This window comes from Rhodofomes roseus (genome assembly GCF_022264815.1).
Source record: "Rhodofomes roseus strain CIRM-BRFM 1785 chromosome Unknown C8Q71scaffold_4, whole genome shotgun sequence".
NCBI classification, from domain to species: Eukaryota; Fungi; Basidiomycota; class Agaricomycetes; order Polyporales; family Fomitopsidaceae; genus Rhodofomes; species Rhodofomes roseus.
Window position 1 is genome coordinate 1,173,656 of NW_025952960.1, and position 27,931 is coordinate 1,201,586.

At 54.3% G+C, this 27,931-nt stretch overlaps 10 protein-coding genes across 10 annotated transcripts; 5 read left to right on the top strand and 5 right to left on the bottom strand.

Annotated features, from left to right (window-relative positions):
* Window positions 1-106: 106 nt before the first annotated feature.
* C8Q71DRAFT_429699 (MFS polyamine transporter) lies at window positions 107-2,786 on the bottom strand. The gene is made up of 14 exons (XM_047918500.1): window positions 2,610-2,786; window positions 2,256-2,546; window positions 2,025-2,197; window positions 1,892-1,975; window positions 1,746-1,837; window positions 1,542-1,688; window positions 1,423-1,486; window positions 1,249-1,360; window positions 1,083-1,195; window positions 827-1,018; window positions 676-770; window positions 527-617; window positions 335-464; window positions 107-283 (listed from the first exon to the last, which is right to left on the bottom strand). The coding sequence occupies exons 2-14, from the start codon at window positions 2,396-2,398 to the stop codon at window positions 220-222; spliced, it is 1,500 nt and encodes a 499-aa protein (XP_047782367.1). The 5' UTR covers window positions 2,399-2,546; window positions 2,610-2,786; the 3' UTR covers window positions 107-219.
* A 782-nt stretch (window positions 2,787-3,568) lies between these two features.
* On the bottom strand, window positions 3,569-4,493 carry C8Q71DRAFT_742160 (uncharacterized protein). The gene is made up of 3 exons (XM_047922843.1): window positions 4,181-4,493; window positions 3,794-4,127; window positions 3,569-3,736 (listed from the first exon to the last, which is right to left on the bottom strand). The coding sequence occupies exons 1-3, from the start codon at window positions 4,335-4,337 to the stop codon at window positions 3,619-3,621; spliced, it is 609 nt and encodes a 202-aa protein (XP_047782368.1). The 5' UTR covers window positions 4,338-4,493; the 3' UTR covers window positions 3,569-3,618.
* Window positions 4,494-5,344: 851 nt separating this feature from the next.
* C8Q71DRAFT_429993 (uncharacterized protein) lies at window positions 5,345-5,894 on the top strand. Its single transcript, XM_047918501.1, has 3 exons — window positions 5,345-5,561; window positions 5,624-5,814; window positions 5,874-5,894. Exons 1-2 carry the CDS (start codon window positions 5,446-5,448, stop codon window positions 5,730-5,732), a joined length of 225 nt encoding a protein of 74 aa, XP_047782369.1. The 5' UTR covers window positions 5,345-5,445; the 3' UTR covers window positions 5,733-5,814; window positions 5,874-5,894.
* Window positions 5,895-6,984: 1,090 nt separating this feature from the next.
* C8Q71DRAFT_854756 (uncharacterized protein) lies at window positions 6,985-8,489 on the bottom strand (the record flags this gene model as incomplete). Its single annotated transcript, XM_047927098.1, has 10 exons — window positions 6,985-7,017; window positions 7,072-7,352; window positions 7,412-7,499; window positions 7,560-7,619; window positions 7,669-7,755; window positions 7,828-7,910; window positions 7,960-8,157; window positions 8,213-8,318; window positions 8,361-8,373; window positions 8,437-8,489. 10 exons carry the CDS (start codon window positions 8,487-8,489, stop codon window positions 6,985-6,987), a joined length of 1,002 nt encoding a protein of 333 aa, XP_047782370.1.
* A 1,963-nt stretch (window positions 8,490-10,452) lies between these two features.
* On the top strand, window positions 10,453-12,736 carry C8Q71DRAFT_742184 (Aldehyde/histidinol dehydrogenase). Its single transcript, XM_047922844.1, has 8 exons — window positions 10,453-11,039; window positions 11,107-11,251; window positions 11,307-11,411; window positions 11,474-11,572; window positions 11,626-11,992; window positions 12,043-12,177; window positions 12,231-12,312; window positions 12,370-12,736. The coding sequence occupies exons 1-8, from the start codon at window positions 10,594-10,596 to the stop codon at window positions 12,470-12,472; spliced, it is 1,482 nt and encodes a 493-aa protein (XP_047782371.1). The 5' UTR covers window positions 10,453-10,593; the 3' UTR covers window positions 12,473-12,736.
* Window positions 12,737-14,764: 2,028 nt separating this feature from the next.
* On the top strand, window positions 14,765-16,542 carry C8Q71DRAFT_742204 (uncharacterized protein). The gene is made up of 7 exons (XM_047922845.1): window positions 14,765-14,806; window positions 14,865-14,986; window positions 15,067-15,328; window positions 15,409-15,550; window positions 15,602-15,641; window positions 15,701-16,336; window positions 16,387-16,542. The coding sequence occupies exons 2-6, from the start codon at window positions 14,947-14,949 to the stop codon at window positions 16,078-16,080; spliced, it is 864 nt and encodes a 287-aa protein (XP_047782372.1). The 5' UTR covers window positions 14,765-14,806; window positions 14,865-14,946; the 3' UTR covers window positions 16,081-16,336; window positions 16,387-16,542.
* A 558-nt stretch (window positions 16,543-17,100) lies between these two features.
* Window positions 17,101-18,558, bottom strand: C8Q71DRAFT_721346 (uncharacterized protein; the record flags this gene model as incomplete). Its single annotated transcript, XM_047921435.1, has 4 exons — window positions 17,101-17,931; window positions 17,989-18,177; window positions 18,240-18,377; window positions 18,430-18,558. The coding sequence occupies 4 exons, from the start codon at window positions 18,556-18,558 to the stop codon at window positions 17,101-17,103; spliced, it is 1,287 nt and encodes a 428-aa protein (XP_047782373.1).
* Window positions 18,559-20,514: 1,956 nt separating this feature from the next.
* Window positions 20,515-22,361, bottom strand: C8Q71DRAFT_721347 (uncharacterized protein; the record flags this gene model as incomplete). Its single annotated transcript, XM_047921436.1, has 10 exons — window positions 20,515-20,603; window positions 20,651-20,908; window positions 20,961-21,003; window positions 21,124-21,239; window positions 21,260-21,426; window positions 21,658-21,689; window positions 21,766-21,880; window positions 22,048-22,088; window positions 22,185-22,261; window positions 22,316-22,361. The coding sequence occupies 10 exons, from the start codon at window positions 22,359-22,361 to the stop codon at window positions 20,515-20,517; spliced, it is 984 nt and encodes a 327-aa protein (XP_047782374.1).
* A 646-nt stretch (window positions 22,362-23,007) lies between these two features.
* C8Q71DRAFT_742222 (NAD-P-binding protein) lies at window positions 23,008-24,474 on the top strand. The gene is made up of 6 exons (XM_047922846.1): window positions 23,008-23,143; window positions 23,205-23,351; window positions 23,412-23,518; window positions 23,575-23,813; window positions 23,876-23,947; window positions 23,999-24,474. Exons 1-6 carry the CDS (start codon window positions 23,102-23,104, stop codon window positions 24,181-24,183), a joined length of 792 nt encoding a protein of 263 aa, XP_047782375.1. The 5' UTR covers window positions 23,008-23,101; the 3' UTR covers window positions 24,184-24,474.
* Window positions 24,475-24,747: 273 nt separating this feature from the next.
* C8Q71DRAFT_742228 (uncharacterized protein) lies at window positions 24,748-27,638 on the top strand. The gene is made up of 13 exons (XM_047922847.1): window positions 24,748-25,127; window positions 25,183-25,288; window positions 25,358-25,413; window positions 25,471-25,548; window positions 25,598-25,657; window positions 25,716-25,726; window positions 25,779-25,918; window positions 25,974-26,053; window positions 26,106-26,183; window positions 26,246-26,733; window positions 26,793-26,958; window positions 27,015-27,115; window positions 27,170-27,638. The coding sequence occupies exons 1-13, from the start codon at window positions 24,984-24,986 to the stop codon at window positions 27,507-27,509; spliced, it is 1,848 nt and encodes a 615-aa protein (XP_047782376.1). The 5' UTR covers window positions 24,748-24,983; the 3' UTR covers window positions 27,510-27,638.
* Window positions 27,639-27,931: the final 293 nt, after the last annotated feature.

The window sequence follows — 27,931 nt, forward strand, 5'->3', positions numbered from 1 at the left end:
GATACTTTTCAGCATAGCCCGCTGAGAATGCGAACATATGAATACCTTGTATGGCTCGATATAGCTGACAGTAGAGTGAGCTCTCGGTGGCCACACAGAGAGAACGGCTCAGCTTCGTCGCACGCTGTTCGCGATGACCAGATACCTGCTCCATCGCGGCAGCATACATACATACGCGGCGCCGCATATTCTGATGATTCTCAACTACAGAGAGAACGATCATTTACGCGCATGTCGGCTAGCCTTCCGTATGCGTTCCCCATACAGCCAGAATAAATAGGGTCTTTGAACCATACAATGAGCATTGTAGGTAGTATCTTGACGAAGAACTCACGCAGGACATCCAACTACAATGGCAGCGCAAGCGAGGATAGTATCACCCTTGCCATACCCTAGGGTACGATACATTGCAGGCGCAAACAGCGGGAAGCCGAAGCCTGCGCAGGAACGTAGGAACGTCGCAGCTGCGAGTGCTGTGAATTTATCAGTTTCGTTCGCGATGTTCGAGCGGGAGATCGTTGAGTACCTGAGGCGGCATAGAGAGTGAACGCGTCTATGAGATACATCTGGATGCACTGGTAGTTGATGATAATACCGGCCCCCACCAGTGCGATACCCTTAGAGTCTCGCTGAGCATGAGGCGCCAATCATCCTGAATACGAGTCGAAGACTCACAATATCAGGCCCTATCCAGTGCGTATGTGCCGCCGCCGTCCATCCTGTGATAAATAGCCCGATAGGCAAGACGATCGACGCGGGCATCATTGTCGCTGTAGTCGACTCAGTCAGAGCTGCCTGTGCCTAGCTTCTAAGTAGCTCAACGCACGCAGTCGGTACTCGGGCCTCCCAGCCCCGCCGTTCTTCTTCTGCAAGTGCTTGTACGCTTTGTCCACGATACGCGCGTTGATCTGCGAAGCACCGATGAGGCCGATGCCGAGCGCGAAGTAGTTGAGGCCTGCGATCCCGACGGACTCTCCGTAGACGTCCTCGAAGATACTGTCAATGGTTGTCAGGAACACTGTCAGAACATTACACGGGACGCCTCAGCATTGAACGTATGACCCATGAAGAAGACGGCATACAGTACATGATGCCGTAGATGTAGGCCATGTAGATAGCGAGCAACTGGATGATAGGCTCCCTGAAGAACAGTGCAAATGGTCGGATAAGCGCTTTGGCGAAGATTTGCTTCCAACTGCAGCAGACTAAGCATCCGTGGCTTGAGCACATCAGCAAATGCGGACGTACTGTCGATCGGCGGTGTCGAATACAGTTCGTACTTGTTGCATCCGTGCGGTCTCGGGGTCCATTGCTGCGCGAATGCGTTTGGCCTTCCGCCCCAGCAGGACCGGTGCATACGCTAGAGAAGAGGCGACCTGTAAGACTGCATGGGACCGACTCCGACGGGCTTGAGGGACCGACTTTCTCGTAAAAGGAATACCCCCAGGACCATGATGACCCCGTTCACGATGCTTGATGACCAAAACTGACAGATACGTCGGTCTGGCGAGCGGGCGCGGGCGATGCACGGAAACACATACCACCCATCTACACGTAGTCTTCTGTGCTATCCACGCGCCACAGACAGGCCCGATGACGGGTCCGAGCAGCGGTGCTAGAGAGTACACCGCGATAGCTTGCCCGCGTTCTTCGGGCCTCCAACAGTCACCCAGAACGCCTCCGCCAATCTATACCACACGGCAGAGATCAGTCGGACAGTCGCGCATTATTCTGTCTGGACACACCGTGAGTGCTGCGCTTCCACCAGAACCGGCGAGGAAACGGAAGGCGATGAGCTGTCCTTCGGTCTGAGCGAAGCCACAACCAAGGTTCCACGCTTGTTCGTTGGTGAGCGGCGAAAATTTGCAGGGTCATGCAAGCGGAACGTTACCTAGGTACCATACGTTTGCGAATTGCAGAACTACAGAGCGACCATAGATCTCGCTCAACGGACCGAAGATCAGCGGCCCGAATGCTAGACGCGATTGAGTATGGAGTAGGAATGAAGTTGATCAGGCACAGACCATATGCCAGAATGAATACAGAGGTGATCAAGGCAAGCACGGTAGAGTTCGTTATCCCGAATAGCGAAGCGATTTGATAGCTCGCCGGGGCAATCATGGACGACGAGACTGGACTGTTGAAAGCAAAGGCGGATACAATGGCCGTCGCTGCCCACTTCCGCGAGAAACTCCAACTACAGCATTCTCTTGTCAACACTGGATGTTCAGGAGTGAATTGTATGCGCTACGCACTTCTTCGGGTTCTCTGGGTCGTTCGGCCCGTCCCAGTCAACAACCTGCACACCCTTTTCCTTTTCCGTATCTGCGCCATCGTGGGTATTGTTACCGGGTTTCGTGACGGCCGAGGCTGTAGCAGAGCTTGGATTTGATGTCATGTCACTCCCGGATGGTGGTCAAGCTGACTATGCGCGGTTGTGCACGCTGGTATACTTACGAATAGGAACCCTCAGCGCATGTTCAGCAGCGCGGAAGGTGACGCGCACGCAAGCTGGTGAGAACCATTCCGAGCGGTGCAATAGAGTTCTGCGAGTTTATGTATGACTGATCAGTAGAAGCACATAACATCATCATGTAAGCGTGACATACCACATAACCTGCGCCTCCCTGGCAGCCGCGATGCTGTCTACATACATCCGTAGAGCGATACAGATGCATTTTCAAACAAGGGGGTCCGTCCACAAGACAAGCCGCGGTAGCAGATGGTGGCAGCGGCAGAGGTTCGTAGGTACTCAGTACCACTGTACCGATCCGAGTCGCGCGTAGAGGTACGTTGGGCGCCTCCGTGGTCTTGGCGTAGGCGTCCCTTTCCTACATATTACATAATCAGGTTTCGTACCGCCGACCACGATTATGGTACGCCGGAAGGCCACAGTTCGATTTCCGTTTGAGGTGGCTGCTGCCGAGGCCCGATCTGCTTACGTAAGCTAGTCTGGCCGAAAGTCTCGTTCCGATTCGTGCCTCCCCTCACTATTTTCATGTTCTGTTGAGTGCTACAGACTATTCTTGATCTGTATCGGGTTGAATTGTAGCTTCTGAATATATTGTGGGGAGTCCATATCTCAAATTTGAGCCGGAAGAGTCGGAACCTCGGTAAGCGCCGTCGGGTAACGGTCACACTTGGCGGTGGACGACGTCTTCATTGCGCACGGGGGCGATTGGGCGCAATGCTTTGAAACTTATCTGGTTGACTCGCAGAAAATGGTTGGATAACTCACATCGCTGCGGATGAAAAGAACTTAAGTGCAACCGATGTCCGCCGCCTGTCCAATTTAGGCAGGTGTGACCGTGAGTCTGGGGCGCTTACGGAGTTCCAGCACGCCGAGACAGACAATCCATACCACAGAGCACCCAAAATCCATTGGAAAGCCGATAATGCACTCAATAATGTCTCTTAATTGTCTCAGAGTACATGGGGGATGATCTAATTTAAGGGAGAGCACAGACGAGGCCATGCAACACTCGGCCAGAGTGGCTTACGTAAGCAGATCGGGCCTCGGTAGCGGCCGTACCATGGCCGTATCACTGATTTTGAACTGTGGCCTTCCGGCCGACCTTACCACGATGCACTAAGTCACTCTTCTCGCTCATGCTCAACCTATGAATCCGTTTGTGATGCGCAATGGTTCTGACACTGTCTTAATGACACCCTCAAGACCGATAGCGGCTCCATACCATGCTGCAGCATGAAACAGGGTCGGAACGCTGACAGAACGGTTTGTCACTCGGACCACTATTCGCATCGTTACAATGCAGAGGCTGACGCACAACAGAACCGCTGACCTGTGCTGATGAACCAAGCCCGCAATAGGAAACGTCGGTATGCTGCGACAAGGCATTGTTGACAGCTTGTAGCGCCTGCCATGTAGGCGTAGGGTTGGTCGACGCCGTACGGCCGCTCGGACAGTGGTTTGGAATGAAAAATGTTCCATCGGCCAGAGACAGGAAGCGATGCTTCTGCTCCGGCACTGCAACCCGCGAGCGCGATGGACGACGACTCCACGCAGCAGTCCGAGCCCTTTCCCATTGGAGAAGACAAACGTGGATTCAGGTCCAGGACACACAGTCGACATCTTCTCACCCCGAGATCGAAGGTCAACACTAATGGTACATAAGCCGCTGTCTTGATTCATCAGTCATCGGCGATGATACGGGTTTAGCAGGTAGACAAACTAGCAAGTAGTCGCGTATGAAGGCGTTGAGTTGCAGTTTCGGACAGGTGAGTAGGTCTTCGTTATGGTTAGTCGGCGAATCATGGCACTGCTGAGTGTCCTCCATTCCTCTGAACAGAACGTATTTCGTTCGTAGCTTAGGCATCTGCTGACCACCGCTTACTCAGTATCCCCTCAGGCTGCCATCACATTCTTGCCGCCGATACGTTATTATTGGCCACACTGCGCAACTCAGCATTCTTCCTGTCAGGGCGTCGAGCGTCGCTTGCTGCGCAGCGGACCACTGTTATGCAGCGTCACACGTCGAGCGTCGCTTGCTGCGCAGCGGACCACTGTTATGCAGCGTCACAAGTGACTCAATTGCAGGGAAGCACGTTCACTGATGTTCCCATTTCATCACACGTCCATCACTGGTCTCCGAGGTCTGACAAAGATTGCCTCAGCCCGGACTCTAAGCCGGCGCATATAATGGCGAAGGCATGACCAAAGTGACCATGCCTCGCGCTGTGATTATGTGGGCATCATCCATATCCTTGGGCCCAAACGGAGCGGCGACAGCGTCAGTCTGAAGTCTGACAGCGAGCTGGTACTCACCGAAGCTCTCTTACGCAGCAGTCATTGAACTCTAAGGGAATAACAATTTACGAAGGGAAGCCGCTCAGGTCATCTAGCTCATCCGTATCACGTCCGAACAAACCCTATATTGGACGCTATACATACTGACTAAATAATTCATCAGACCTGTTTAGTCGCTGCTTCAACGCTCCCGCGATGACTCGTAAAGGCACTTGTCAGCTTCGATGGTTAGAGGCGGTGACTGCTCAGCGTAAACGTGAGCTCCTTGTTCCGAAGCGGGAGAGTCTAAATGACCCGCGAGCGCCCTTCCTGATCGCGCCAGGAACGCGCAGATGGGCCACTACGTCCCACTTAGGCTTTCACGGTCCACGGCCCAGGGACTTCGACGCGAAGGAGATGAGCGCGATGAAAGATCTTCGCTGTTGGCGATGTCATGATCACATCCCGAGAGGTAGCTCGCATTTGGTACTGTAAGCTTCCATCAGGCCCGCCTACATCTCAGTAGAATCCTAATTGAATGGACCGCCTGTGCTGTATTGGCCGGATCTAAATATCTGAGAGCGGTGATGCGGCGAACGACCGGTATACAGTGCGATGCTCTGAATATGGGGTCGTATTGCTTCCCTCTGATACATGCCGGCCTTTGATGCGCTTCTCGGACGTAGAGCGTGCGCTCTATGTGCGCTCCGTTGAAGAAGAGTCTGATCTGCCAGATTGTGTACTCTGTAGCTAGTAGCAGCGCTCTGTACTGGAGTTTACCTCGATTGGCAACAGCTTTTGGCGTTCGTATTTCGTATGTGAGCCCCATAAATCACCGAGGTAGTGATGCCCGACTCAAGGCGCGACTCGAGGCAGAATCTGGAACAACTGGGTCAAAGCCGTCTATCCCGTTGACCTGCCCAAGACCTGCAGGCGCAGAACACCATCGACGATCACCGTATACACCCGGCGAACACTGTTTTGACTGAGGAATCATATCGTACCTTTTGATGCAACAGCAATGGTCGAGTGGTGCTCAAGAGTAACCCTTGAAGGCACGCTTAGCCGTATGTGATTTAGATGTCTCCCAGAGGCTCTGCGGATTGATACGGCCAGACCAGGGTAGATCACATCATGTCAGAGGCAAGAGGAATCTGGCATAATCATATCGAATGAGAACAGTGCGTTCTGCGCTCGGCTCATCCCGTAAATACAGCAGTACACCGCATCAAGGACAGGGAAGTCTAATATGGACACTGAGGACCTCTGGATTCGCAGCGAAGGAGGTAAAGTCGCCTGTTGCATGGCGAATCATGACATCTATGTATCAAGTCAGCGGCGAACCTCACAACCTACCGTGTCAACGCACTGCCTACTGACAGTCATGACCAAAGGAGGCTCCTTCATGCCTGTTCCAAGCCCATTCCGTACGGAATCAGAAAGCTACCGTTGCCATAAAGCACGAGTCAAATTCAGTGTGCCCCATCATGCATCATCATTCTTAGGGCTATGCGATGTCTAGCTTCGTGACACGACCAGAGACAGCTTGGATAGAGAAGAGGTGTTATATACGGCATGCTGTAGCAGTCTGCCTCGGTGTATTAGACTTGTGATCAGTAGGTGTCCAGAAACGTGCAACGTACTTCCCTCCTTCTTCCCACAAGAACACCGGCAGTCCCACGTCAATTAAGCTTCGTCCGTACAGTGCAGACTCGGAGGAAGTATCGCTGCAAGTTACCGTGACGTCGGCATGATGGGAAGGCCAGAACAGCCCTGAATGGAAGATCATAAGCTTGCGAACAGTTCGGACGATCACCATCACTGTTCAGTTCCCCCTCAAAGCACATGGGCACACAGTTCGGGTTGTGTCACTGTCATGCTACAAGCGAGACGATATACTGTGCCTCGGCGTAAGGCACGTTGCCATCAAAGGAGACAACGTTGACTGAAGATGTGCTTCAGTACTCGTCAAGGTGCACCGCGCGACGATGTCCTCACCTTGCGTTTCGGAGATATGAGAAGGAACAGACAATGCAGTAGCGCAGCACCAAACCCGATGGCGCGTTCAAAGTTGTCGTACATGTACATAGTGGCAGCCCTACCGCGAAAACCAACGGACACGGCCCGATTAAAATTCTACCCTCTATGGCGATCCTCCGATTCCAGATATATCACAGCATAACGTACATTCCAAGGCCTATGCCACGGACAGCGAGGGGAGCACCCGCCAGCGGGGTCTATTTCGCCATCCCGAAGTCTTCCATGTGAGACTGGTCGTCGTGTGAGAGGGTCTGTGGAGCGTATGCGAGTTAGAGGTACTCTACCTTGTCCGTGGAAAGGTTCACCATCGCAATGTTCGGGTTGTCGATGTACGACTCCTGCGCAATGTTCACCTGGATCGGTCTGCGGCCCTGCGACCCTGTGTGGCTGTGTGCGGAAGGGATCGTGATGGTGCCCTCGGCATGCTTGCGGAGCACGTTCCGGTTGTTCAGCAGCACGAGCAACGAGTTGCTGTACGCCTTCGGGAGGATGGACGCTGGCGTCAGGTAGTACGTCGTGTCCCGGATGATGAGGTACATGCAAAGCTGAACGATTGCCATCGTAGCTAGTCGTTGGAACGAAGGTTCAGGTCGCTTGAGCGGCGCTACAAAGTAATGGACGTACCCGTCGCAAGACCCGTCTCGACGACGACCTGAATGAGCTTGTTGACTATGCTATCCGTACGGTGGATGCCACTCCGACGTCTCGTCAGCTGCACAACGCGCCATAAGCACTTTCTTCCACTCTGGAGCCGAGTCTATAGGGCACGTACGTAGAACACCATGATGATCGTAATCGTGATGTCGCAAGCTGCACTTCCCGCAATCCAGACCTGGATCCGAGTTCAGCGGCCAGCGAGCTGAAGTGGTCAGACTACTCACCGCCACCGCTTTCGCTTCGAACGGAATGTCTGCTGACGTTGTTTGGTAAACGAAGCACGCAACGCCCTCAGCAATGCCGCCGCCGCACTGTAGTAACGAAAGCTATAGCCGAGATGTAAGGCTCGATCGACTTCTCGACGATCGGCAAACTCGACATACCGCGACGATGAGGATTGGCAGGTACTTCGAGTTACTCAAGACGTAGATCCGCCAAGCATAGAAGCACTGTGTGATGCACGCAACTGCAGGACATCGGTTAGCGAAACAACGCGTCAAGAGGGAAGAACGCACTGATCGCGGACTGTATTGGTAGCTCGAACCCAATGAGATAGGGCTTCAGCAGGCCCGTCATGTTTCCAAAGCTTATTGCTAGTTGGTGGAAGGTATCGTGCGTGAGCAAGATCGTCTGGAGTACCTCGAACAGGTACATGAACCAGACGACCGAACGAATGAAGGTGTTATCCTTGAACTTCGCTTGGTGGTACATGTCTGATGATGCGAAGCGTCACGGCAGAATACCCAAGCAGACGGGGCATGCTCTTACACATCTGAACAGACAGGACGCCGAAGAAGAACCAGTTCAGCTGCGACCCAAGGAGCTGTAGGATGCGGCATGATGCATGAGGGTCCGGCGAGAAGGTGGAAACGGGCTTCATTTAGCGCAATTATCTCTCCATGATGCTAGCACTTACGATCGGCCCCGCACTATATTGCGTCGGTAGAGGGTCAGCAGGACGACAGAGACATATTTGGACAGCCGTTGCTCACATTTGCTGGATATTGGCGGGTATGGGTGGTAGGTCGCATTCTGGAGCCGCCATCGGATACGTCGCTTGGTGCTGGCGCGCGTCCAGGGTGACCGTCGCTCCTTAAGTCCTATGATCGCTTCTTTGACTGGAGGGCGTCATGCAATCCCCACGTTGCGCCTGACAGAGGGACAGCTTCGGAGAAGGCTATTGCGAGTTGGAAAATTGATACCGCGCGATCCCAGCGTCACCGCATCAATACAACCCTGGATACCGGGCGCTTTCAAAGTCCTCGCTCCCACCTCAGCCGGAGGATCACGGCATTTGCGGTTCATTCCGCGCAGGTCATCGGCCTCGGATCTGAATTCACCACCTGGCCCAGCCGCTCTCTCGGCAGTCTGGATGCTCTGACAAGAGACCTGTATCTCCTTGTATGTCGGTACAGCACCCATACGGTGCGGGGTTGCGGCAAGCGTTCAGTACAGTTGACTGACATACCGGTCTAACAGCACTTCTCGCTTTGTGGCGTTGAGTCTGGCGCGGCTCTGTGATCAGGAGCACTCTTTGACAGAGTCTAAAAACTCCCATGCAAAACGTGTGGGTTCGGGTCCGCTTATGGGCTTCTCTGATCTTGCGTAGAAGAGACTGCGCTGAACTGTCAGACTACGGTATTTACAGAATTGGAAAGCACGGCCCGACAAACCGTCCGGTGCCTCTGTCTTTCCGACATGATTAAACAAAGCCGCCGAGACGGAATGCGCATACAGCAGGTCTGAGACTCACCTTGGCAAGTTGGCAAGTTGCGTAACCACGAGTCTCGTTTGTCTCAGGAGTGCGAAAGCGGCCGATGGCTGAGATGTGTTGTACGGCACGATATGTGTGTGAGCGTCCGAAGTCAGAGAGGGGATTCAAGGAATCTCGCAAACTCGATTTAGGTAACATTCATTTTCATTCTGTTCCGAGCCGTGCTATATTTAAGATATTACTGTATTTGGTAAGCTCGGCTACCCCGCAACTTGCGGGTCCTCGATCACTCGATTGAGGCTAGCGGTCCTAAGTATGATACCAGGAACGCGGGACTGGCGGCAACGCTGTCAGTGTCATACCCGTTGCTGCCTCTCCGCTCTCACTGCGATGTGATATACCAAACTCTCGACTGTCTTTCATATCGAGTCTGCGCGACGACATGGAGCGATAACTTTACAGTAAGAAGAGCTGAATGAATGCTCGTAGCTACCTTATAGGCCGGTTCGAATGTGCTAACAGTAACAGCTCGTTGCTGTGGATGAGCGCATTGGGAGGTTCTGGAATCTGGATGGCGGGGTGGAAAGCGTGCTGCGCACGGTCTGCACGTCGTAACTGCGGATCAGACTCGTCGGTTCCGAGTCATCAGAGCCCGCCGTGGAGATGCCCCGACAAACACCTCGCAACCTCGGGGTTGGACAGATACCTGAGAGCCACTTCCAGGGAATCCATGCTGAGCAACAGCGACAGCCTGTCAGAGGTACGAACAGAATACAGGTACAGGCGGTCTTAAGACTCGGGTTTGCCCAAAGTCTTCCTGGCTAAGCTGCGTGGTGCGACGTACGTGGCCGACATTCCACTTTACGTGTCAAAGTCGCCTACAGTAGGATACCGACGCGGTTAAGAGTAGAGGACCGATTCTGGATTATCAGCGCCGTCGTTGGTGAAACTTCGCAAAAAGCAATCGGGAGTCCTTCACGTCGCCTGCGTAGAAGAGGTGCTAGACTCAGTGTGAAGATCTGATTTGTCTCGGGGATAAATAGCTTTGAAGAAGTGCGCCCGTATTTGGCCCGTACTTGACCGCCTCGAGCTGATGCCGACCAGCTCTACAGGCCTGGGTGTAGCTAACACAACCTTGAACCGCGGGCTAGCCCTTACGGCCGGCAACATCCCGCCCCGCACCCACCCGGAATTTGCACTTGGCCCTCGGAATTCTAGTGACGGTTCCTGCCATCGGATCGGTACGCTCATGTTCTGCGTCACGCCTGTGGTTTGTGATTCTTCTCCATGTTTGGCAACGAATCACCCTCGGGGGCGGCGCTAGGGAGGGTATGGCGCGAAGCTTAGCGAGAACCTGCTATCGGGTGACATGAGGCGCAGTGCAATATAAGCAGACGAGTGAGCCTCCCAGGCCAGACTGCTCAGTATCTCAGACATGGCATCTTCAGTCCCCTTCACCGGTCTCTTCATCAACGGGCAGCAGCGCCCCGCCAGCGACAACGGCTCCTACGAAGTCCGCAACCCGTACACTCGTGAAGTCGTCGGACACGCTGCGGCCGCTACGCAGAAGGATTGCCGGGATGCTGTAGAGGCAGCCGCGACCGCTTTCAAGACCTGGGAGAATTCGCCCCTGCACCTGCGCCGCGACATCTTCCTCAAGGCCTCGGATCTGCTGGCCACCGACAAGTGGAAGAAGCGCGCCACCGAGGCGCTCCAGGAGGAGGTCGCGGCGACCGACTTCATGGTGATCTTCAACTTCGTGCTCTCGAACAACGGCCTCCGGGTCGACGCCGGTGCGATTGATCAGCTCAAGGGCGAGACGTTCCCGTCCATCGTCCCCGGCGGCCAGGTCACCACCGTCCGTCGCGCCATGGGTGTCATGTGAGTGCCCACTGTCACTTCGTCGTTCGCACACTCTGACCCCCCGAATCCAATGCGTCTCCGATAGCTACGCCATCTCCCCTTGGAACGTGCCCCTCGCGCTCACTATCCGCGCTTGCGCCGTCCCCATTGTCTGCGGCAACACCGTTGTCCTCAAGACGTCCGAATCGAGCCCGCGCTCGCAGACGCTCGTCGCCGAGCTCCTGCACGAGGTGTGTACCTTAGCGCGCTGTGCAGATTTGCTTCCGTGGCGCTAAACCCCTTCAGGCGGGCCTGCCGAGCGGTGTCCTGAACATCATCTCCACGCGGAGAGTCGACTCCCCGCCCCGGTCGGCGGAGATCATTGCACACCCTGCTGTGCGCAAAATCAACGTGAGGAAGGCCTTCATTGTTATGCCTGTCGCCTGTGCTCACGGCGTGTTATTTTTGCCCAGTTCACCGGCAGCTCGGTCGTCGCGAAGTCGCTTGCGACCGAGGCGGCGAAATGGCTCAAGCCGTGCGTCTTCGAGCTCGGTGGTAAGGCTCCCGTCGTCGTAAGTGCGCCCGACCAGTTCCCTCTGCGCATCCTTTGACTCGCATCTTGCAGGTCCTCGAGGATGCCGACATCGACCGGGCCGCCCGTGCGATCACGTCGTCCGCGCTCATGAACTCCGGTCAAATCTGCATGTCGACCGAGCGCGTCATCGTCATGCGCAAGGTCGCGCCGGCCCTCATCCAGGCGCTGAAGACGCACTTCCAGAAGCTGAAAGCAGGCGGCCCTGGCCTCCCGCTCTCCGCCCTCTTCACGGAGGCGTCTGCGCAGCGCTTCATGGGCCTGCTCGATGACGCTGTGGCGAAGGGCGCGAAACTCCTCCTCGGAGACAAGGCCCGCGAGGGCTCCGTCGTCCAGCCCCACATTCTCACCGATGTCACGAGCGACATGAGGATCTGGAACGAGGAGTCGTTCGCCCCGAGTAAGTGCTCGGCTTGTCGATTTGAGTACTCCTTGCTGATAATGCGGCAGACATCATCGTCCACTCTGTCGACACCATCGACGAGGCTGTCGAGTACGCGAACAAGTCTGACTACTCGCTGATGGCGGCGGTCTGGACGAAGGATGTGTACAGCGCCTACGAGACCGCAGGGCGCATCCACTCCGGTATGTCTTTGGTACCACCCAATACGTCAGTCGCTCACTGCCTTCGCTCACAGGTACCGTCAACATTAACGGCCCTACCGTCCACACTGAGATGGGTACGGCCGGCAACGGTGTCGGTAGCTTGAGGGGTCTTGGGTAAGCTCTTGTCCGTTGGTGTCGTCATAGGCTGCGGCTGATGATTCACTTCCTCAGTGGCGACTCCGGTTACGGTCATTTCGGCGTCGAGGACTTCACATACATCCGCGTCCTCTCGCTCCACCCGAAGGACGACACGCAGTACCCGCTCGTCGGATAGAGATGCAGAAATTTGTGCAGGTCACTCTTGTATAGTAAGGGTTTGTGTCGTGTAGGAATGCGCACGTAGAGTTTCGTCGTCTTCAGTTGTGCGTGTTGAGGATAGTGTCCTTCCGACGAAGGCGAGAGTTGAAGGCCGCAACAAGCTCCTATCCCTCATGTCATACCCGAGCATCCTGATCAGTGAGCATGTGGAATGACACGCCAACAATGTACTCAGTTAGCTCGAGAACAGGCTTGGCTGGATCAGTGGATGGACTCTGCCCGGCCCATTTGACGACGACGCAGCGACGACGAGACGGAGACATTACGTGATCAAATCATATTCACGTGACAGTGCTTCGGCCTGCGTTCGAGGATCGAATACCGCGAGGACTGTTAGACTGCGGAGACAGCGCACTGAACTCCATGCTTCTTCCAATATTACTTACTCCCCGAACCGATTGTTCCGCTATCCACTCGTCCCGCAAATATTAAAGTTCCTCAGTATTACTTAGATCGACGATGTCTGTTTTTAATGAAGTCAATCTCGAACGCCGGCACCCTCTGGATGATGCCGGCGGCTTATATATTGTACTCATAAGTGTCATCACTACGGAACTGAGGGCATAAACGTGTCCGAAGCTAGAGTGCAGAGGTGGCCTCAATTGACCGTAGTGCATCTCGATTGCGGAGAGCCCGAGATAGATGATCTACGAACCGGCCGACGCATGCTTCTCGCCCGAACCCGAGGCCGCCCGACCGCCATGCTGACAATGGACAGACACGAATTATTCAGGCCGACCTCCACTTCCTTCTCCCGAAATAAGTCGCCGGCAGTATATGGGTCCCCAGTGTCGTCCAGGTACTACTCATTCACCGTGCTTGAACCGTTCCATCGCAGCGGGCGTGCGTTCAGCCTCGATCATCGGATCTGGTATAGGTCCCATTCCCGTACATGAGGACACCTAAGGGCACGCAGTTCGTCAGCGGGATGACACGCAGGTGTGTTCCATGTCGTGGGCTCTGTGCAGGACAAAGCAAGCGTAACCCATGGCCATGTCACTGTCGGCAAAGCGTGCCTTACGCCGAGACGAATGGTGCGAACCCACCTACGGCTTCTGCTAGGTGCATAATACAGGCGCGGCCATATCTTATCCCGACGTTTCGGAGACACCATGGCTCTTCGGAAGTAGTATGGCCACGCCTCCCGAGATGAACCCGCACGAGGGGCTGATTGAACCTTGACATATACTGCACCTGCGGTCGTGGGTAGAATAGGCGACGTGATAATTTGCGAACGAGATCTTGACATAAGATGGTGTTAAGTAGGATGCCTTAATACGCCAGCTCACTACGCACCGTGTCGTCAACTCTGAGTGGTCGTCTCCCGGTCAATAACACGAGAAGAGTAGACACTGACTTATTTTCTGCTGATAACCAGATAGTGAGTGTCATCCCCCGGCGAGTGGGAAGGTTGGTCTGCACGTTATGCATGAACACTTGACCGCATTGACGTGAGACTCCTGTCACGTACGGACATCCGGAGCCTGAAAGCAGATCGCGGTAACAAATGCAGTGCAGAAGGTGCAGCGGGAGTAGTTTGTCTTGCCAGTAATCCATCCCGACGTGAAACGGCGAATTCATGGTATGGTGATCAACAGGATATGTGACCAACGTGGACCACCCCACACAATGGTTGCCGACAGCGGACAGTACTCCTCGAAACTCCAGGTCTGTGATTGTGATTGGTCTATCGCGAATGGTGTTCCGCCACACGAGAATTGTCGGGATGTAGCCTTGAGAACAGCTAAGGAGTGCGGCTAGGTTCTCAGCTATGTATAGCTATATAGTTAATAAACGACTGGAAAAATGCCTGTCTGTCTCGTCTTCTCGGAGAGTCTCGAAGAGACGCACCGTAGGAATAGCACGTCACGTAGGGCAGGAGCAACGCACAATACACCCAAAGTAAGTTACTGTGATGTCTCGACATGAAGTTCAGTGGGTGTGACCTGTGACCCTGAATTAGGTAGGCGTCCTAGTTCAGGACCGGCTGCGACCTGTGGACAGACCTCTAGTTCAGTTCAAAGGACCGTCGCCGGCCTGTACTCAGTATCAGGGAACAGCAGCCAGAAGCTACGTCGGACAGAGGCGGCGAGCGACTGCAGAGATCATGAGCGGACGAGCGGGCGAACGGGCCGGCCGGGGTTCGAGAAACCGTGACCCTAGCCCTGTGACCCGACCATCTGTGACCTGTGACCTCTCGACTGAAAGCCCAGTTCAGAGGGGCCTATGACCGGTGACTGAATTTCATGTCGAAACATCACAACCCACCCATTACCTTCGTCCGCCACACGTGCGTATGCAGCAATGAGTACTACGGCACCGGTGAACATTAATGCCCGGGATCACAGACCTCGACGCTGCCCCAATGTGCCTTATAAACGGACGAAATTTCGCCAGCCCCTCGATTCGGAGTCCTGATACACCGCCTGCATGGAAGAGACGTATCAGCCCGAGGTCTGGTTTATCACAGGTCTGTCACTGTGCGATCGAACTGTGTCCCTCGTGCATACTTACCGGTGAGACTAACGTGCGATATTCCTGTCTTGTCAGGAACGTCGTCGGGTCTCGGCGAATGTCTCGTACGCTCCGTTCTGAGTCGCGGGGATTGCGTTATTGCGACGGTGCGGCAGCTCGAGAAGTTCAAGCTGAAGGATGTGGATCACACCCGACTGCATGTCCTCGAACTCGATGTGACGGATACAGAGGAGAACATCGCCCGAGTGGTGTCTGAAGGGACCGCCAAGTGGGGGAGAATCGACATCCTGGTTAACAATGCGGGTATCATTCCGAAGGCTTTGACAGAGGAAGGGGGGTAAGTCACATCGTAGGACCAGGAGTCCTTGTCCATGTCGCTTTCGGTGCACATGCTGATGAATGCATGACACTCGTTAGGTCAAAAGCCGGGATGGAAACCTTCCAGACCAACTTCTTTGGTCAAGTCAATGTGACGAATGCGGTGTTGCCGTACATGCGAGAACGCAGATCTGGGACGATAGTCAACATAGGCAGTCGTTCAGCTTGGATTGACATACCGGTGAGTCGAGTCTTCGCACCATGCAGCATTTTACTTACAAACCCCGACAAGGCTTATGCCTGGTACACCTCCTCGAAAGCGGCATTGCACGGTATGATCACCCTAGACCTCGAGTCCCAGATAGTCACTCACTTTGGTGTACGCTCGCAGCATATACTACGACCCTGGCGAATGAAGTCGCTGGCTTCGGCATCCGCGTCGTGCTTGCTATACCAGGCGGGTTCAAAACGGCCAATGTACTCGACGGACCAGACCTGACAAACAAAGCTCTGCCCGAGTATGATGAGTTGCGCTCGCGCGTGCGGGTAAGCACTCAACAAGCCTGGGACCAGTGGAAAGGCTCCGGCGATCCCGCAAAGGCAATGGAATTCCTGGTGGACGTGCTCAAGGGAGAGGGCAGGGCGAAGGGTCGGAAGGCGCCGTTGTGGCTTGTCCTCGGACAGGGGACGTATGACCGCGGCAGGGCATATTGCAAGAGTCTGACAGAGACGATGGATGCATGGGAGGATGTTGCGAAAGATCTGGATTGAAGCGAGGTAGTATCCTACATAGCACAGTAAGCCACTAAATGTACGAGTTTGGTTCACGAAACTTTCGCACGTACCAGAGCACTACCTCCGCCAGACCAATTGCTACACGCCGCCGTGTGGCCATTGCTATGGGCATACAACGTAAGCGTCGAAGACGCAACTAGAACTTCGTTTCTCTGCATTGACACATTGACAGGAATGGGCCTGCCTGACATTATCCATGGAGCTGCCTATGGGGGAACCTGAGCGCGCATAGCCTCAACAATATGAGTCAACTCGAAGATTCGTGGCCGAGCGGCGTACTTACTAAGTTCTACTTGCTTCACTGTCGATGGACCAGTCAAATTCAGTAGCCCTAGGGCCTAAGATCAAGAGACCTCGAGGTGGCTCGCTAGTAGGGTTGAATTAGTTCACAGCCTCGCAAGTTCTGTTGCGATAAAAAGCTCAAGGAGGAGGACAGCGTTGCCGACTACGGCGCTCACCCAATCCGTCGGACGTCGGCGTTCCCTGATTCGGTAATGGCCGCCTGCCCTGAGGTCGGGCGAACGATGGGCGGCGGATGGGCTAGCACCCAACGTACCCAACATTTCAACATTTCAACCGCGACGCGCGCGACTCATGAGCCAACGTGCCTGTTCCGTGGTGTCACTCGGACTCCTCTATTAAACCAACTTGAAGTCTGTCCGTCTTCGTACCGATGACTCGTCATTATATAATACTGCACAACTTGTCGAAACATGTTCCAGATCCCTTGATAATCGTAAAGCTACATGACTTTCTACGCCAGCTATTGCATACAGACACAGCACGGAAACATCGGAGGAACCTACACCTTGGAGACAAGGAACGAACATATGGAGAAGCTAAAAGACAAGCAGGAAGCACAGACAAGCCGGTCGCAGCAAGCACCCGATTCGGACGGGTCAGCCGCGCGACCACCAACGTCGAGACTCCTGGTCCGGATGCATACACAGTCTGAAGAAGAGAAAACAGCCGAGAGATCCGAGCGCTACATCTGCCTCACATAGCTTGCACTCTCTTGGCCTCTTCGAGTAGCGCGTACATCACCTCGTTCAGGTTAAGGGGCCCTAGCTCGTCACCGTCATCAACCTTCACGATATCATCCTCCTCGTCTTCGTAGTTCTCTTCATCAACATCTTCACCGTCGCTGCCGGTTTCTTCCGGCCACTCCTCCTCCATCCACTCCAGGTCCGCGCACGAAATCGACTCCGCATCGCTGCCCATCCAGGGCAGCGTGGCGCGCTTCGCGCGGGGATTCCAGCTCTTGCGAAGCTGCAGCGCGACGAGCTGGTCGGAAAGCGTGTCTTCGTCGGGCGGGAACATGATCACCCCTGGGTCACCGTCATCAGCTTTGGTAGCAGCGTCACGGCCTGCAGTCGCATCCTGTACGATATCCCCACTGGGTGTGATGAGCACACTTGAAGGCGAGGTACTGGCGGATGTCGATATGGAGTCCGATGCTGATTCAGGGGACGATGGCGAAGAGATGTTGACAGTTGAAGACGGCGGAGTGGTCTGGGGAGCGATAGATGGTGTAGCGGGATTCGAGGCCGTGGCAGCCGAGGCAGTGCGCAGGACGAGAAGGGACTTTGCAAACGCTTTGCGCATCTTGCCTAAGTCCTTTTTGCTGATCGTAATCGTTGCCTCGACGCTTTCGGGCTCCTCGGGTATCGGGGTATCGAGCTTTACAGCGTTGCCTCGTGAGGCGCGCAGCGATCCGTAGTTGATGAGTCGCGACTTCGAGCGCGTCTTCGCTATCTTGGGCGGTTTGGGCACCTTCGGTTTGGTCAGGGAGGCAGAGTTGCCCGCACCGCCTCTTCCGTACGTATGCTACACGATGCCCATGTGAGTGGACGATGTCTTAAGCCACATCCTACTGAACCTCACCCTTGTGTGGCGAGCAGCCTCCCGGCTCTCAATCACGAGCATACGCTCGTACCTCGCATGCGTCTCCTCTTGCGCGGCAACGAGGGCGGCGGTGAGTGTATGGTCTCCCGGCTTGGTTACGCGGCTTGCTCTACGCATGATTGTGGTAGAGATGATGTTTCCCGCCCCGCTTCTTCCGGTGGAGCACGTCTAGAACGCAGGTCATGTTAGCACGTCCGTGCCAACTGACGGACCAATGTATGGCTGCTCACGCTGTCGGGCTTGGCTGCGGGCGCTTCGCGGCCATTGACGGTCGATACATCATCATCATGCTCAGCTGTCTCATCGATCGTGAGGCACTCGTTCGAGCTGAACTTGATGTTGCCGACACCGCCTCGGCCGGACGACCGCTATGGTTGTAAGTTTAGCTATGTGACATATGAATATGGCTAGTAAGCGCACCGTTCGTCGACTCGAGCTACTGGATGTAGACGATGTTGACAGAGAGGTCGACGAGCTCCAGCCTGAGCTTGAGGCACCTGACGTGCGGGAGAGAATGCTGTCTGTGTCTGACATAGCGGCGGTGGTCATCACGGCTTGCGTGCGATCGCCAAGTGCAGAGACGGCCTGCCTGCAGAGCAAGTCCAGATATACGAGTCCTATGGAAAGAAAAGGGGAAAGGTCGCAGGCAAAACTTGATTCATAAGTCCAACTTGAAGCTCGTATGCCTGATAAGCCTCGGGCCTTTTGCTGTGGCCTGGCCAGTGCACAGCGCACAGGCGGTTCACGTCCACATGAACTAGGAGCATCGCGGGACACACTGACAGCTCTTCCCTGCTGAACGTATCGGCATTGGTGTGGTCCTATGGGAATCCGCGCACGGGCTCTTGCTGAGCCTCCCGGCAATTGCCACTGCCAGCGTGATGTACGACCGGGCGCTGTGGTTGGATTTTGTCTGTCAATGTTCGTACCTTACCTTATCTGTACCACACGGAATCTCTAAAGTGGGAGGGCGCGGTGAGGCGCAGGCTATGGTACGAACTACAGTCAATCGATAAGCCCAGTAACATAAGCCAGACGACCAGCTCACCGCTCAATGAAGCTCATGTGTAAGCGATGGAAGCACCGAACGTCGCTCGGGCATCGGCGTCCTCAGTGGGAGCTGACAGTGAACTGGACATCCGCCCGAGATAAGGCCCACATAGGTCATACGCCCGCGGGCGCAGTGGCAGAGACACCCAGGCTTTGCCCAGGCTAGCAAAGCCTCTATCTCGTCGTCGCAGAGTAGATGGGCCTGTTCCTTTGTTTGGGTCTGTGCACGGCTTGCCTATGCGGTTGCAACAGGGTTGCAATTCCCTTGTTCGTTGGGTGGTCCGCGGCAGTGTACAGGCGGAGCTAGGCGGAGACACGACAGATAGCGAGGAGTACGTAAGACGCGGCAGTGCACAGCCAGGTGAAAACTTGCCAAAGAGACAGTTCGAATGCGCAAAGAATAGCGTAGACGGAGACACCCTGTTCCGTATATCCCACCTAAGTAGTCGGAGGACGAGGAGGAGGAATCCAATTTAGCCACCAGCCGCCTTCGCACGCGCGATCATGGGCGTCAGTAGTATGTAATCGGGATTCGGCGATCACAGGTCGTGAAATGAGGATGACGTGGCGGGCGCCTGGAGGGAATGTGGCGGCGGTGTGGCTACCACATGTTCCACATTTGGAGATAGATCACTTGCAGGTCACTTAAGTTCAAGACCAATTCAACGCGTCAACGGACTTTGATCCCACCGACGCATCCTCGTCCTCAATTGTGAACCTAGGTAGCAATTGTATGCTTTATATCTCGCAGACCAACCGCAGGTAAAGTAACACAGTTCTCGCATTCTCCAATCTGTGGTTTTATTGAGTCCGCTAATGTGAAGTGACGCGACAACCTGGTACCACCGCGCAGCGCCGCTGGCTTGGCGAACTTTAGTTTGATTCAAAATCCATATTGACAAACACTATGCCAAGGCTAGAACCTATGAGCGAGAACCAACTTGAAGAGACTACGTAATATTGGCAGAGTGTGGCATTCCCTATCTGGCGAACCACTGATCTATAATCTAAGGTCGTGTCTTGTTGATGCGCAGGCACCTCGTCTCTTGACATCGGTGTGTCTTCAGGGCCGACAGGAGGACGCGCTCAGGCTCAGGCACGTCTGCCGTCGAGCATCGCTTCAGGAAGTCCGGCGTACAAGGCGCCTAGGTAATGCAGTGTACGGATCGTATCGCCGACCAAAGTAATTATGTTACCTTCTGTGGCGCGATTTTGACCTCCATGGTGCATTTGAATACACTGTGGGCAAGTTGATTCCACACCGTCGCGAAATAGTACGCGACACTGGCAGACAGAGGTTATCTGCGCCTTGATCGAATGGAAGCAATGATCGAATTGCCGGCCACCTTGAATCTCCGGCGTAGAGAAGGAGGAGGAGGAGCTCCAGGGTCTACCGTGTGGCCCGGATAGTCACCGTCGACTGCTGATACTTGATATTCGTACTCATGGAGTCGATTAGTACTGGAGTAGATTAGGCAAATAGAGTCCGGCGGCGATACCCATGGATAGTATGAAGCCAAGGTCTCCGTTCGCCTGCTGTAAACCTATGCATCGGTAGGGTCATTCAGCATTCGAGATGCTGTTAGTGGACTCGCCGCGGATGTCTTGGCACAGTCGGCTTGGTTGGTGGGATCAGATCGAGGGTCGTCATCTGCCAGAGGATGTACAGAGTGGCAGCTCCAGCCACGCCAATAACGAAGTACGGGAGGAGCATGGACAAAGATCGTGTCAAAGATACCGAGGATATGCCAGTGTCTGACGTAGGCTCCGAAAAGAATCGCGGTGGACTTGAGCTCTATTATGACGTCGTCGTCGCGATCCGGACAAGCGCAGTATAGGATTGTCCCAGCTAGGTAGATGCAGGTATGAGTATGTGCTCGCGGCAGATGACTGATACGTACCAGACTGATCCAAAAGCGAGCACCCACAATTGAATGGCTCAGACTATAGATCCTGTAGGGCCTTAACCAGCCACGTAGTCGGCACGCCCTGATTCATCCTAAGACCTGATGTTTCCGATGTGGGTCAATGTACAGCCCACGCGGAAAGCGAGTGGACACGCACCCAGATAAGCTTGAGGGCAATAGGCCCAAGCGCAAAGCACGTGGTATCGGCCTCAGGTCGCAACTGACAAATGGCACTCAGGAGGGATTGTTGCGCAGCCGGGTCCGTAGTGCATGCTCAAGATCTGTGAGACGACAGTCAATGTGTGTTTCCTCGCTGATGAGGAAGCGGGCAGTTAGATCTCGCGTTCCGTACTCCTCTCCGTTACGTGGATAGTGCAGCCACGCGTGAACTTCGCCATCGTCGTGGTCGACAGCTTCTCCGTCAGCTGTCTCAAAGTTCGGATCGTTTTCGAGCCAAACTCTGGTAAGCGGGACATCATATGTGCAGAACGTCTCTAGGTTCAAGTGCTTAGCGCTTAGCAGATCACGCATAGGCAGCATAGGCAGCATAGGCTACAAAGGTCACTCACCAGGATCCATGCTGCACGATTCTCAACGTCCTCTCGCGTCGAACTTCGCAATGACCCAAGTCAATTGAGTTTGCGCATGGGCCCGCGGCAAACGGCTACGCCGAACTCGAGCTTGCACTCACTCGAGTAACGTACAGCCTATCGTGCTAGTATACTGTATGGATCAGTTGCAGGTTCAGTGGTCTGGGAAATGGCGAGCTGCCTGCAAATAAAAGCAGAATAATGTATACTTGGCGGTGAGTTTTAGGTCGGGCATCGCGCTGTTGGGACTGCTGTAGTCCTTTGGATGTCGCGGAAGTCGCAAAGGCGTTGACGTGGATGTTCCGTATCAAGAAAGAGGATGAGCTGGAGGAGGAGGAGGAGGGATCCATTTAGCCACCGGCCGCAGGTGCACGTGCGATCCTCGGCTTCTTGACGGTGACAGCTGAATCGAACCGAACGCAGAGCATGCACCGGCGCTTGTTTACACGAGCCATCGTCCCAGCATCGTCCTCACCAAGCAGGTTACTCACTTACTATCCTCAAGCAACAGGATGTCGCTCAGCACCCGGCACTAGATCGTTGCGAAGTGTACTTGGTACGTCGTACTTTTCTAAGAGGCCGCGGGAGCTTCGGTGCTGGAAGGGCTCAAGTACGAGCGTTTACCCACGAATCCGAGATGATCTGCAAATTGTCTGCGGCGGCCAGTGCTCCGTGTACTTATCTGGTCCGTACCAATATGCTGCCCTTTTCACGGATACAAGATGCGTACTAATCTTATGGGGATACGTAGTAGCGTACTAGTCTTATGGGGATACTTGATTTCCAAGTCTGCTTTGCCAGACATGATTCATGCATATGGCTCAAGCGCACCGTAAATCCCGGAGATGGTTTCCCGGGGTCGGGTTTAGACGCGGCTTCTTTCAACGCAAATCCTCGGGTCGCAGCCTTGCCACGGTCAGTGCAACAATCATGGTCCTACTCTGACATATCTTGAGATGACACACTTTCGTTGCTTTGCATTAGAAATGCATTGCGTGCTGAGTCGTCGAGTCCGAGAACACCATTTCGTTGTACTTCAAGTTGGGCGGCGGTAAATATCAAACCCCGCGAAGATCCACCTCCGGCTCGGCACTCTCAGGTTGTACTCACCTGTTGAACGTTGAACTGTTCAATGCCGTTTGTGAGTGCAATTCCTGACCATCCTGGCTCTTGCGCGATCTCTGGAGCCTTATACGAATGGAGATCCTTCCTTCTGGGATCAACCGGCGCCCGACTACGGATTCAAGTTCTAAAACGTCGTACGTGGTACAGAACACAACAATAGTCACAGACAGGCAGGGACCATGAGGCACAGCACGTCAACCTGCATTTCCGATCGCGTCGCTTGATCAGCGTACGCATATACCTGTGGTTCATGACTCAGCCGTAGGGTTCGAGGTAGCGAACGTCCTCTCACCGGTTATGATCAGTCAGCTCCAAGTAGTACACTCCAGGACACATATAAATGGTCGCGGCCACGATGGCAGGCTCCAGCACTCCCTGTAGATCCTCACCACCTCAGCTCAGTCGCACCCAGGTATCAACATGCCATCTATCGTTGTTGCAGGTGCGTCCCGTGGCCTCGGCGTAAGTCGTCTCTCCTCTGCCAAAGAACAAGCTGTACTCACCGCATTTTATCCCCTGCCAGCTCGAATTCGTGAAGCAGCTCCTCGCGGAGGGTAACGTTGTCTTTGCCCTCGTGCGCGACCCCGCCAAATCGGCTAGCCTCGCTTCTATCCAGGACAAGAACCTCCATGTCTTCAAAGCGGATGTAACCGATCCTGTAGCTCTAAAGGTAGGTTTTCCGTGTGCCTATGATAGCGATGCGAACGTAGAGAGGCTTAACGTGCTGTAGGCAGCGGCGCAGGCTACGGCAGATGTTACTGGCGGGTCGCTTGACATCCTCATACACAACGCAGCCTACCAGAACGATGCGCACGCATTCCACACCATCACTGAGTTGTAAGCCTCCGTCCCTCCTTGTTTCGCCCGCCGAGCCCTGACTGTCACTGTCGCAGCTCCTCCGACACTGAGCTCATTGAGGACTTCAACAAGACCTGGCACACGAACGTCATCGGGCCAATCTTGACTATCAACGCCTTCCTCCCTCTCCTGCGGAAGGGTACCACGAAGAAGATTTTCACTCTCTGGTCCGGTGCCGGCGAGCCCGCATTCACCGTCGCCTCGGAGTTCGTGGGCCGCGCTGCGTACTGCGTAAGCAAGTGCGCGCTAGACATGGTGAACGTCAAGTACGCGCGTGAGTGGGATTTGCGCCTTGAGCTGTTGAGAGGACACTGATGACAGTATATGTGGGCGCAGTGGCACTGAAGGACGAAGGCTTCATCTGCGTCGCGATCAGCCCGGGTGTCGTCAACACCGCCGAGGCTCCCCGTGCGTACCTTCCCCTTGTGTGCTTTTCGCTCACTTACCATCCATCTGCAGCCCCACCCGAGGCGATGCCGTTTATCACGAAACAGGTGCAGGGCTTCGTGAACGTCAACCCGAACTGGAAGGGCCCGTTTGAGCCGAACGAGTCCGTCGAGCTCATGCTCAAGGTCCTCCACAACCTAAGGCCGGAGCACAACGGGCAGACACTGAGCCACTGGGGCAACAAGGAGTGGCTGTAGGTAGACGCACGGAATACGTTACAGCCTGACAATCCAGATATAAGACAGTATTCGTGGTCGTAGAACAAGCAAGCAAATACATCATCCTCTACCTTGTTCTACGCTTTCTCCACGGAGCTGTCAGTCTACTTTAGGCGGTCTTGAGCTTCTCCGATCCTTCGTTTGGTCGACATTCATGTTCGTGGACTATGGTTTGTTTCCTATTTTGAAAGAAGCCTCTAGCCAACGCTTATGTAAAGACAATGTAATGGTATCGCCCATTGCTCGGTCCGATTACATATTCGAACATTGACTGCAAAAACTTAGCCTCGTACATGAGACCGGCGTGTGTATAAACTATTATAGAACGCAGCTTCCAGTGAAGTACTTCTTGGATGACTACAAAACCGTTACATACTGTAACTTACCTCAGCATGGACATGCATACGTCCTCATCCCTGCCGCAGCAGTTCTGTCCATGCTACTTAGAAGCGAGTACAGTAGTAGCACGACTGCGGCCTTGGCAACAATATCATTGCATTCCGTGGCGACGCGATGATCGCCGATAGGCTCTTGGCGTTGTATGTGGCGGTGCGTAACGATCGTACGCTAAGACACAATCGGCAGTTGGGTGCCTGCAATACGCCGGAGGTCCTAACGTTCCGTGTTCGGGACGGGTGTCGCATGCGGCGACGAATACATAATAGTGCTCAAGCCCCTACTTATCTTCTGACTTGTAGCCGCATTCCAACGCCACTTCCTCTTTGCACGCATTTGTGTCCCTTCTTCGTATGATACTACAGTAACTTCTGCTAATACTGATGGAGAAGGATCCCGGTAGAGCGTCGCCGGAATCGCAAGCGCCACTGTCTGGCCGTGATTCTTTCAGAAGCTCGCGTCGATCATACGCGTCCGTACATCTCATCCCGACTCCTGAGGGGGAGCGTAGGCGGCCGCCCCGTTATGTGAGTCGCAGAATGTCTCCGGTGGTCTACGTCTCAACAGCTTTGACATGTACAGGAGCCCCTGATTTTGAAGACGTGGGTCGTAATGTCCGTGACGACATTCATGATTGTGCTCGCTATTGCAACAGAGGTTGCTCTACATTTCTCTGATAGGCAACAAGGTACGCCTACTGAACCATTGTTCAGACTGCTTAACACTGCTGATATGTCGCGGTCCGTGCTATTTCAAGGCTTTGCTGTTGCGGAGAAGAATGTTTTCAGCTTCGTACCAACATCCTTCCTGTTGGTAAGCGACGTCGGATACTGCTACATACGCGTGATTCTTACACACGATACATTCAAGTCGTTTTTCCCGATCCTATTCATTCTTCCTCTCACCAAAATTTGGGCGGGAGCGAATTGGGGTATCCAAACATTCCAGGTGACTTTGATCTCCGTAGCGTCGCGAGTCCTGAACTGACACATTCTAGCCATATGTCACGCTATCGAAAGGGGATGGAAAGGCAGAGGATACAATTCTCCTCGACTATGTATGCACCTATTCTCGTGGTGCGATGTCTATAAGCTAACGCCGGCTTCAAACGATAGATGGCACTGAAGTGAGGACCAGTCTGATGCTGTGCGCTATTCAGACGTTTATTGCATTGACAGCAACTGGCAAACCATGCTCATAGCGACGAAAAGGAGGCATTGGCTAGTCTTTGTCTCGTTGATGACAATCTTCGTCGCCAGCTTCATGCAGCCGCTTGCTGGTTCCGTGTTTACCCTAGCGACTCCGGAGCATCGTCAAGGTACTGCCATATTTCACTGCTCATTGAGCTCGTGCACTCACAGAGAATACTTCAGAGGTTGTCTTACGTTCACAGCGAGGACTTGGTCTGGTTTCTACCTACGGGAACTTAAACGCCTTCTCGTCGGCTGCCGGAGTAAGCCCTGTCCATACTTGTTCCATGCCGCCGAAGGTTCAACTATGCGTAGTTCACAGATTCAAAGGTTTATCAGGGCCTCCCTGACCCTCCCTTCGTTGCTGGAGAATGGGCCGTAGCCCAATTCGAGGTGCGCCAAGGGTCTCCGAGTGACCCGATTGAGCCATGCACTCATGTCACTTTGACGCGCAGATTCCCCAGACCAAGGATGCTGCTGCCGCCGTGGAAGCCGAAGTAGTCGGGATTGCTACCCAGACAAACTGCTCAGCCCCAACCACTTCCTCTCTCACTAACCTGTCCAATCCCATCATCCCTCAGTTTCAATTCAGTGCATCGCTCTCCGATGGGTGCACGGGCCGTGTCCAATTCAATCCCGATGACTCCAACCAACAGTACGGCGTCGTTCAGGTCGACTCGGCGAGCTGCGGTCTCGACAACATTACAGACACACAGCTACTGCCTGTCATGTTTTGGTTCTTTCATTCGACGCTGGGTGGACAGGGGCAGAATGTCACAAGGGCAAAGGGCGTCGTTTGCCGGCCGATGATGAAGATCCAGACAGTCCTGGCCACTGTCAATATCAGCACGGCTGCGCTCACGAGCATTAACCCGCTCGCGAATGTCAGCGACACCAACAATAACATCACAGGGCAACCACTGAATGGGCGACCGCTGAATGGGTACGTGCCGTTAGTGTACTCCACTTCAGCTCATCAGTCTGACACTTCACCTCTGGCAGTGTCATCTTTCCCCCGACAAACAACACCTTCGTGGGATCCAGAGGTCTCACCATCTCGATGGGACTTCCTGGGACCATCTACCGGAATGCCTCATTGACGCCGGGTTTTGATGACTTCTTCGAGGACAGCTCAACTAGCTTCCTCTCTCTGACGTCTTCAGTATACGTGAGTGCAGATGGCATATACTTTCTCAATGCCGCGAAAGCTGAGGCTTCACGCAGTCGACGTACTTGTCAGTCATCGCCAAGACGGTGTACTTCGTGCCCGCGGAGTTCTCGATCAAAGCAGACCTCATCAACCATTTGCCGCGACTTGTGGTCGAGTAAGGACCCACGTTCGATTGGCAGCCTATCCGACGCTCATGCATGAATCTTAGACCACTGGCTGCGCACGGCCTCGCCGCAGTCCTCCTCACCGTCGGTATCGTTGGCATGATTGTACATCTTCTCCACCGTCACGCACGCCGCGATCTCTATTTAACAGCGCCGCCCGGTTCGATCGGCGCGTCCATGGCTTTGGCCTTCCACGCCGGCTTCGGCGCCTCACTCACGCCCTATGACGACGGTGAAAGCATTGGCCGGAAGCTCAGATCCATGCGCTTCAGCATGGACCGGAGGACGGGTGCGATCCTGGCGGAGGAGATTGACGACGGGGACGCGGCAATGCCTTTGACACGGTCCTCGGAGGAGACACTGAAGGGGTATAGGGATTATTAAAGCTGTGACGGCGCGTACGTGTGAGCATTTCCCGCAATCGCCGTGCCCTCGAATGAGTTCATTAGATGCTATGTACTGCTTTCTAACTTATCACGGATACGCAACCTGGACAGCCCCGAGTTAAGATGACCCGACGGTGTGAGGTGAATGTCAATGCCTATGCACTGCTCAAGGGTGTGAGTCGAAACGCGAAGCCAGAAGTTCTGCGAGACCACGTCGTGGGCTGGGGCTGCATTGCGCAGGACTGCCAGTGACCAGCGTTTCCGAGGACGCAGGGTCTCCCACCACATGTCAAACAGTATAGCAGGCTACAATTACAGTACAAAAAAGAGACAGGAAAGCCCGTGAGTAGCAAGCGACTTCTGTAGAAGTACAGTTTCCGCAAAAGAGATCTAATAGCTTGTAGTACACTCGATAAGCAC